Raw genomic sequence first — 9,578 nt, forward strand, 5'->3', positions numbered from 1 at the left:
CCAAAGAGGCTTGAAACTCACCGGCCCCATGAGTTTTAATGCATTTACTAATGTTAACATTAGAAAACCTTATACCATTGATACCACCAAGCCCAGTTCAACATTGATGTTAAGAACTGCGATAAAAAAAAAGTTTATGGCTAAAGTGTAACTTGAAAATTGTTTTGAAATAATTTATGTTGAAAGTAATTCTCAAAAGGATTAAGATCATGGTAACCAGAGAACTTGCAGAAGCTGGTAACTACAATGCGTAAGTGAACTCCATTAATCAAATAAGCTTGTCCACGGTTAGCATAAGAAAGTTTGAGAAATGTATTCATTTATCCAGAATCCAAAGTGATTCTGCCCAAAGTAACATAGATCAATCAAAGTTGGCCAAAGCGCCCTTTGCCAGAGGAATATACTAGTACAAAATTTATCAAACTGGCAATTTGGTCTTTGACCTACTCCTATGTACATCACAACATCCAAAATAGTTGTACATGATGTGTTCTCAAAAAAAAAAATGGGGCCACTCATCAATTGAGCTTACGCCTACACCTGCGAATGCCAGGGCCTTTGCTACCATCATCAATTTCAGGCGAATCTTCTACAATGGATTCTTGCAAAACCAACCCTCGGTTCCTAGATAATTTTCGGATTGGTGTTGTAGTCAGTGCTCCTTCTGAGTTGTTTGCAGCTGATTCTGCTTTGGAAAGAATTGAGTGTGATTCTTCCCGGTGAGGCATCAACTCTTCTCCAACTGGCACACCGCTCATCATTAACTAAAATTCCATTCATTAAAATATTCAGATTAGAAGGTAAAACAAATTAGCCTACCTATGCTAGCAACTAAATTGTTTGTTGTTAAAACAAGCTACTAATATTGTTTGAACAACAAGACTGTTTCACCATGAATCTTAAAGAACATCAAAGAGAACCCTACACTATTCTGTAGAACCTTCCCTATGTGGCATTAGCTCCTCAGCAACAGGTACCACATTCATCATTAACTAAAAGCCAGTTCCATTCAAACTTGGAATTAGAAAGAAACAAATTAACCTAGAAAACACCATATAACGACAATAATAGTTTATTTCAATAAGTGATAAAAGCAAAAGCATAGACCATAATGCTCTTCAGTATTTGCGATATCTTGATTAAGTTTGATGCAACAAGAGCACATTCCATACCTTCCAGTCCTTAAAATCAAACCTAAACACAAAATGGCTGTAAGTAACCTCGCCCGTTGTCACGGACATAGTACCAGGAGCATTTTTGGGCGCTGAAAGAAAAAAATAAATGAGCCAATAGCTTAACCGATGTAAGACACAAACAAAAATTTCTGTTAAGTTACAAATTAATTGTCTTGAAATATACTTACAAACAATATGAGAACCAGATTTATCCACAACGATTTCTGCTCTCCCATCTTTGACTAAGAAGGAAAGAGCAAATAAATTCTCCACAGTCTGTGCAAAAGAGCTTCTATTCAAAATCAAACTTTCAAGTTTCACTTGTCTCTTTCTCCTTAAGATTTCAAACATCGTTGCCATATTTTTGTCAGTATCAGTTTTCTCTTCAGCACCAGTATCATCAACCTGTTGAACAGGACAATGAATATTTATAAAGTTGTAAACAATTATTGTTAAAAGAGCATGATACATAAAACACAACTTTATGATCATTAAGCTTATGGTACGATCATTTATGCATCAATTATTTCATCACAGCCATCCCAGAGTCCAAGATGCGACCACACAACAAAAAAATACACATCAGGATAAAAGTGCTGGACAGGCAGTTGTAAACTTAAACTTCAATTTATTTATGATGGCATCAGTCTGCATCATTAAAATAGAAAATCAACCATGAAAAGAAAACTTGCATATTCTGATGGAAGGGATCAAAACAGAAGAGAAGTAATTACACAAATTAATGATCATGAAGCCAAAAGAGTATCACTATGTTACCTTATAAATACAATCACTCCATGCCATATGACTAGTACCAAGTTACTTGGAACGAACATAAAAACCATCTAAACGATTTTCTTGTCATTCTCTCAACTAAGAGAATATTCAGTTCAGCTTGGCTCAGTTTTGAGAAAATTTTACATCAAATCGAAGTATTGAATTTTTAAATGAAGAAAAGAAAAGATCAAACCAAATTGTGTTCAGTTCAATTACTCAGTTTTTTATATATAAAATTTTTTTTTTTAATTTACCTAGTTAGACTAAAATAAAGTGCCAATATTTTTATTTCACAATTTTAAATATTTTAAATTAATAAAATTAAAGTTAATTAAGTTAGGATCGAGCTATTTCAGTTTTTAAATATCAGAGTTACAAAGCAAACTGAATAAAATATCATTAAATCATCATTTAAACCAAAATTGAACTGAGAATGCCGGAAAACCAAACCAAAATAAACACAAAGGTTTGATCAGGTTTTTCAATTTTCTCAGTTTTGATTCCACAGCTGTACTTTTAACCATGCTTAAAAACTGAAGATTACAGAAAGGCAATTTCACCTCTTCGGGCCTAGCAGTATCAGTTGGTCTAATAGCACGCTTTCTAGTAACGATAGACTTCCTTTGCTTTAACTCATTCTTCATAGGTCCAAGCCTAAAGATCAATAACACAATAAAGTCAGAAAAATACAGCAAGTCCAGGCCATTAAAGATCAAAAAGGGAAAACTCAAAGGGTATCCATAAAAAAACTAACATGGTGCAAATTCCTTTGCACGTTGTAAAGAATGGTGAAACAGCCATCCCAATATCTTTCCAATTGACCGATATCTGCTCATTTTCTTGTGTGTCAAGGCTCCTGTTGGATTTCCCAAACTCTCTAACTAAACAATTGACATAGTCTGCTAGGCTAACTCCCTCACAAGAGATTGACTTGACAGAAGTTGCCAATGTGTTAGCTATGTCCAACAATGCCTCTGCATCTGCTACTTGTTCTCGCGGCTTCGACACTAAAACCCCAAATGGGAAACAAAAAAATTCATTAACATAAATAAATTTCTTCATGCACAAAAACGAGTAAAACGATTTCCAAACCAAAATCTAAGACAACCCAACATTATTAAATAGTTAAGTTAAAGTCTTGAAAACCAAAATGATGAATGTCAAAAACTAATTCACTTTACTCCCTCAATCAGTTAAAAATGGATAGGACAGATTATTAAAACTAACAAGGACAAAAAAAAACGTAATTAGATAAACAAAAAAGTTGAAAATTAAAAATTAAAAATTTTCCGTAACAGCAATTTCAGAATTTCAAAAGGGCATAGAAATAATTGAAAATAAATCTCTGAAATATTAAAGAGAAAAAAAAAAGGAAACCTTGTTGATGCAAGTTGTCGACTTCATTAATGATGATGTTAAATTTATTAGAATCAACCTTCGATATTTCATCCCTTGCATCTGCATCACCCAAAATTCAAATGAAAAATTAATTAATTACAAACTGAAAAGCAAAATAAACATATAAATAACTTGTATGGAAAAGTTTTCTCCTTTTTTTTGTAAAAAAAAAAAAAAAAGAGAGAAGAAATAAAATGATAACCGTTGATTTTGGTCATCACGGCAAGGTATTTGGAGCGAAGAAGTCTCCGGTTGGCCGCATCCTCTTGCCGACTGAGCTGATCCGACTCAACATCGGCGGAGTCATGTCGGGCAGGTCTCGCCACCCTGGTTCGAAGCGGTTTAGCTTCTTCATTGGCTTTATCTGCTCGTTTTTCTTTCTTCACGCTTCTCATAATTTCACAACTCAAAAACGAAAAGAAAAATGACCAAAACCCTAGAAAAGAGAAATGGGCAAAGAAAGATCTTCAGGTGCAAATAAAAATGAAATGTTTACAGCAAATTAAAAGGAAGTATTTACGGAGGCTTGTTAAGGAAGTAATTAAAATTTGCTTCTCCCTCCCCTTTTGCCTTTTTAATTTTTGAGGAGGAAGTTCCCTTTCCCGCTATTCAACTTTTTTCTCTTTTTATCCATTTACACTTGCGCTGCCAAATTCATGCCCTGGTCTTAAGTGGACTCTCGCTTAGACATGTTAAAATTGACTTACCACGTTGAGTTAGCTCATTTTTTTATTAAATATGAGATGGATTGAGTTATAAATATTTAGATTCATATTAAAATCAAGCCTAAATAGATTAACCCATTTGATTAGAAGGTTAACCCGAGTTGGTGGGAGCCAGCCCTGTGAACCAAAAGAAGAAAAATTAAGCCTAAGTGGCTTAAGTCCCTAAGAAGTAAGGAGCAGCCAAGGACCCTAATCGGCTAACCCCTTATGGCCTTCTTTCTTTCACCCTACAGATTTGAGAGTCAATACTTCTGCTTTCTCAGTTCTCACTCCCCATTTGGCTATCCCCACCGACCATCAGCATTGCACCTTCAAAGTTCAACCCCTTTTGCGTCTTGCCTAGTTCTCACTTCTCACCTTCAGCCGGTCACCACTCCCCATTGGCCATTGCACCTTTAAAGTCTCCAACACTAGCTACCTCTGCTCTGAGTCTCCAACCCACCTCCTTTAATTTGTTGGAAACTTTACGACTTTCAACTTTCCTCTATGCAGCTTCAAATTCTTCTTCAGTAGGTTCAGAATCTGCATTACCCCCAAATTTGGAGATCAGTGATGAAAACATGGAATGAAATCGGTCTTTCCTCTCACTTTGACGCTCAAATATAATTGCAAATAGATCTACCTCTGGTTGTTTATTTGATTTCCTCTTCCTCCTCACCTCTGTCAGCAACATATCTCCTCAAATTTGCTTCTCTCATGGGGGCTAGGTTGGCATCTTTCCTCCGGCTATCCAAGTAAGCCTCCGATCTGCTTTTCTTTCCTTTTCTCAATTGTTTCATTTTATTGTTGTTTTATCTTTGTTTTGTTATGTGTTAGTGAAAAATGCAGTCTAAAAGTATCACCTTTTGTATTTTGAGATTTTGAATTGATGTCTCATAGCATATTTAATTGTTTAACTTGGCACTGGCAAGATGAATAACTAAAAAGCAGAAAGGAAAATTGGGTTTGATGTTACATGACCTGTCAACAGGAATTGATGTTATTATGGAGAGAGGTACTGGTGGCTTGTCGGTCATTCTATAGCATCAGAAGAAATTATTTTGTCCTTCTCTTTGAGGGATGAGATGTATTGTAGCTAGGATAAACTTATAGATTAGAAGCTACCAGATGTTGGAATGAACTTGTACTTCATAAGAAACCAAAATGAAATTGTGGATTCAATTAATTGTATTGCCTTAAAAGGCAAAAACTTATTGAATTATATAAGGTAAAATTGCTATGGACTGAGAATGCTTAACCCTTTCTTTTATCCATCTTTTGAATTTTTCTTCCTTGTTATCAAACTTTTTTAAAAATTAAATGTGCTAATTAGAGCAAAAACCTAACGTTGCAAATTTGCAATGGTTTGAACAAGATCATAAGGTAATGTAATACTAGTAAACTGAAGCATTTATCTTCCTAATACCTATCATTTGGGAATGTAGCCCTTAGTAGATTAATTTTTTAAGTCAGTTATCAGTCTCCACAAGATCCGTATGAAAATTAATTTTTTAAAAATTAATGAATAGACCGATGAATATATGAAAAATGTAGAAACATTTATTTAAGTATCATATGAAGTTCCTGGCTTCCTGTTGCTTAAAATTAATTTTGGACGTTCTCCTTTTTTTTTTTTTGAAAGATAAAATTTTGTTCTCCTTTTCTTTTAGGAATCTATTTTAAATCATATACTACATATATAAAAATGTATTCGCAATAGATATAATCAATAAATATTGTTGTTTGTTGGTGTAAATTTTTAGCATTTTTTATTCATGTTTATGTTATTTAAAGGTGATGGTGACGGATCAATCAATTGAAAACTGTAAATTTGGATGATGATGTGAACATTTTGAATGAAGATGAAATTCCCTCCTAATCCCATATATCTGAATCTGAACAATTAAGTAAGAGGGCCAAAAAAAAAACTTCAAATGTTTGGAATTATTTCACTAAAATAGGCAAAAAGCAAGATGGAGTAGAAAGAACAACTTGTAACAGTTGTAAAATAGAGTATAAGGTTGGCCTTAAACCTAATGGCTCTAATTATGGCACTTCACATTTGCGTCGTCACATTGAAACTTGTAAATTCATTTCATATTTTAATCCACATCAAATGCTTATGGATTATGAAGAGAAAGTAAAGGCTAGAAAATTGGATCCTAGGATTTCAAGTGACATGCTTGCTTAAGCCATAATTAAGCACGACTTGACTTATGCTTTTGTTGAATATGATAAGATTAGAGCTTGGGCTATGTAAATCCAGATGTAATGATGCATTCTAGAAACATTGTTATATTTGATGTCTAAAGAATTCATTTGAGAGAGAAAGAGAAACTTAAACAAGCCATGGCCGAGGTACCTAATAGAATTTGTTTAATTTTTTATGTATGGACAGCATCTAGTTTTGAGGGCTATACTTGTTTGACTGCTCACTTTGTTAATGAAAATTGAAAGTTATGTAGCAAGTTACTCAACTTTTGTCGTATGCCTCCTCCACACACTAGAGTTGAATTAGCTGCCGCTATATTTGATTGTTTGAAAGAATGGGGAATAGATAAAAAAAGTTTTCTCTCTTACTTTAGATAATGCTTCTACTAATGATAACATGCAAGCTATCTTGAAAAGCTATCTTCATTTGCAAAGTAGCTTGATTTGTGATGGTGAATTTTTCATGTGCGTTGTTGTGCTCATATATTAAATCTTATTGTTCAAAAGGGCTTGAAAATAGTCAATAAAGCATTGTTTAAAATTAAGGAGAGTGTGAAATATGTAAAGGCATCGGATGGGAGGATGAAAAAGTTTCAAAAATGTGTTCAACATGTTGGTATTGATGCAGGTGTTGGGTTGCGTTTAGATGTGTCAACTAGATGGAATTCAACATATTTGATGCTTGAAGTGCAATCAATTATAAAAAATTTTTTGCTAGCCTCTAATTTGTTGATAAAACTTATAAATATAATCCATTCGATGAGAAATGGGGGAGAGCAATGATAATTTGTGAATTCTTGGAGTCTTTTTATGAGACCATAAACTTGATATCTGGTTCATCTTATCCAACTTCCAACTTGTATTTCATGCAAGTTTAGAAAATTGAATCGATTTTAAATGAAAATTTGCATAATGAAGATGAGGTTATCAAGGATATGTCTCGAAGGATGAAAATGAAATTTGACACGTATTGGAAGGATTATAGTGTAGTACTTGCATTTAGAGCTATTCTTGACCTGAGGATGAAATTTGATTTTTTAAAATTTTGTTATTCTAAAATTGATGCTTCTACTTGTCATGGAAAGTTAGAAAATGTGAAGACAAAGTTGTATGAGCTCTTTAAAGAATATGCAAGCAACACTCATGCAATAAGTACATCTTCTCACTCAATGAGTAATTTACCTAAGCAAACCGGAAAGGGAACTAAACCTAAGGGATCAAAGATCTTTAGTGTAAGTTTTGTATCTTTCCTTTATCTTATTACATGAGAATTTATGTTACTTTATTTATGTTTTGATAATTTTTTTTTTGTCTATGTATTTAAAAATTGTAGGAGTTTAAAATGTTTCAAAATGAAATAATTTCTAATGCTAGAAAGTCTGAATTGGATATTTATTTAGATGAGGCAAAGCTTGATTATGAAGTGTTTGAAGACTTGGATGTGCTTAATTATTGGAAGGACAATGTTAAGCGCTTTCCTGATCTTTCTATTATGGCACGAGATATATTGAGCATTTCGATTACTACGGTAGCATTAAAATTTGTTTTTAGTATTGGTGGTCATGTTTTCACCAAGTTTAGAAGTTCCCTCTGTCATGAAAATGTTCAAATACTTATTTGCACAAAAAATTGGTTGCATGGCTTTTCTTTAGTTGCCGATGGTATTGTTTATTTTATATATTTCAATATCTTTAATCTTTACTTGTTAAATTAATAATTTTAGTTAAAATTGAAACTTACTATATCTTTTTCTTTTATGGCAATGAATATTAGATGATAATGATTCAGACCTGGAGACATCATTGCTGTACAAACAAGATTCAAATGTTTTGATTGAGGATGAAGATTGAGAAGGATATAAATTAGTCTTAAAGTTTATAAATATTTGATTATGTACTTATATTGATGGGATTGTAGTTTGTGTTAAAGATTGAAATTTTATTTATGTTTAATGTAATTTATTTGCTTATTTATGTTTGGTGTAATTTATTTGTTTGTAACATATTTTTATTATTCAATTTATGAATTAAATCATGGCATAATTTTATTGATAAGGAGTAAAAATAATTTTTTTTTGAAAAAAAAAGGTAGGCTGGCCCAGCCCGACCCATAGGCTAGCAAAGGGTGGGTTAGGCTAAGGGTTTGATAACCCATATAAAAAATGGGCTAGCCCGGCCTAACTCATATTTTCTCAACCCACAAGGGCTTGAACGGGGCTAGACCAGGCCGACCCATATTGACAAGTCTACTCTCATTGCCCCTTTTCAAGATTACCAACTAACACATTATGGATAAAAATATATAATAATATTGTGCCTGAATATTTGTTTTGTTGATAAAGAGTATAAAATTTATTTTATAAGTTACATAATGTTTTTACTTTACCGTAGTTATCGTTTTTATTTTACAACTGTAAATAGTTAATTTTTCGTTTTACATTATTGTCCATTATCTGCTATTTGTATACACTTTTACTAATCTTATAAATAGCTAATTTCCTTATTAGGAGGTGTTTGGTATGGTGAAAGGAAAATTTTCTGTATTTTAATTGGCTGTGATGTGTTTACAATATTTGATTTGCAAAAAAAACCATAAGAAAGGCTTCCCATTGTAAGGTGATTGCAAGGTGTAAAAGGAATATCATTCTTTCTGTGAATGTAAAGTTAACATTTTCTTTTTTTTTTCCTGAACGGTCCTCACCAGAATTTAATCCTCTTTCTTCTTCTTTTTCCAAAAGCGATTCTCATACTAGTGGTCATAGCTTTTTGTTTTTTTTTCATCAAGCTTGAGCTTGTACAAATAGTGGTTTTACCAACAGCGTCAAGACCTACCATCAAAATACATGTCTCCTTCTTGGCAAAAAACCTACTAAAGAGCTTTGTAAATGTCAAACTCATCTCTATTCTTCTTTTTCTTACTGACAGCACTTTGTGGTTTGCTTGGAAGAAGAATCTGAGGGCAAAGCATTATGTTTACTTTGTTGGATGCAAAACAAAGTAAATTAGTAAGAAAAAAATCAGCAACAGCTTTCAACACCTCTTAGATTTCATTGTTTTTTTCTTTTACTTGGTGTTTTCATTTCTTTCTTTCTTATATTTTTATTCACCATTTTAAAAAATAATTTTATATTGTTTTACTTTAATCAATTTTTATAAAAGAAACATATACTTAAATCTTTTTTCTACATATGTGTCTATCTAGGCATGGTTTTTTTATGATGGCGCCGATGACTTTGTAATGTATGGCTTTGCTGGAGAATAGAATGTTTACCTCTCTGTGTGTTCATGCTACTTCTAGGAATTTTGTTTATGTT

The 9,578-nt window shown here is 32.8% G+C and overlaps 1 protein-coding gene across 2 annotated transcripts; it reads right to left on the reverse strand.

The window, feature by feature from the left end:
- Positions 1–288: 288 nt before the first annotated feature.
- LOC18589697 (non-structural maintenance of chromosomes element 4 homolog A) lies at positions 289–3,977 on the reverse strand. Of its 2 annotated transcripts, XM_018126500.2 has the most exons (8): positions 3,553–3,977; positions 3,330–3,410; positions 2,707–2,959; positions 2,513–2,606; positions 1,364–1,580; positions 1,173–1,264; positions 926–992; positions 623–764 (listed from the first exon to the last, which is right to left on the reverse strand). In XM_018126500.2, the coding sequence occupies exons 1-7, from the start codon at positions 3,743–3,745 to the stop codon at positions 927–929; spliced, it is 996 nt and encodes a 331-aa protein (XP_017981989.1). In that variant the 5' UTR covers positions 3,746–3,977; the 3' UTR covers positions 623–764; position 926. The 2 variants fall into 2 exon arrangements, with proteins under 2 accessions (XP_007014842.1, XP_017981989.1); XM_007014780.3 differs by lacking the exon at positions 926–992 and having other exon boundaries at positions 289–764; positions 3,553–3,973.
- Positions 3,978–9,578: the final 5,601 nt, after the last annotated feature.

This window comes from Theobroma cacao, chromosome 9 (genome assembly GCF_053813885.1).
Source record: "Theobroma cacao isolate CCN51 chromosome 9, ASM5381388v1, whole genome shotgun sequence".
In the NCBI taxonomy this organism is placed as follows: domain Eukaryota; kingdom Viridiplantae; phylum Streptophyta; class Magnoliopsida; order Malvales; family Malvaceae; genus Theobroma; species Theobroma cacao.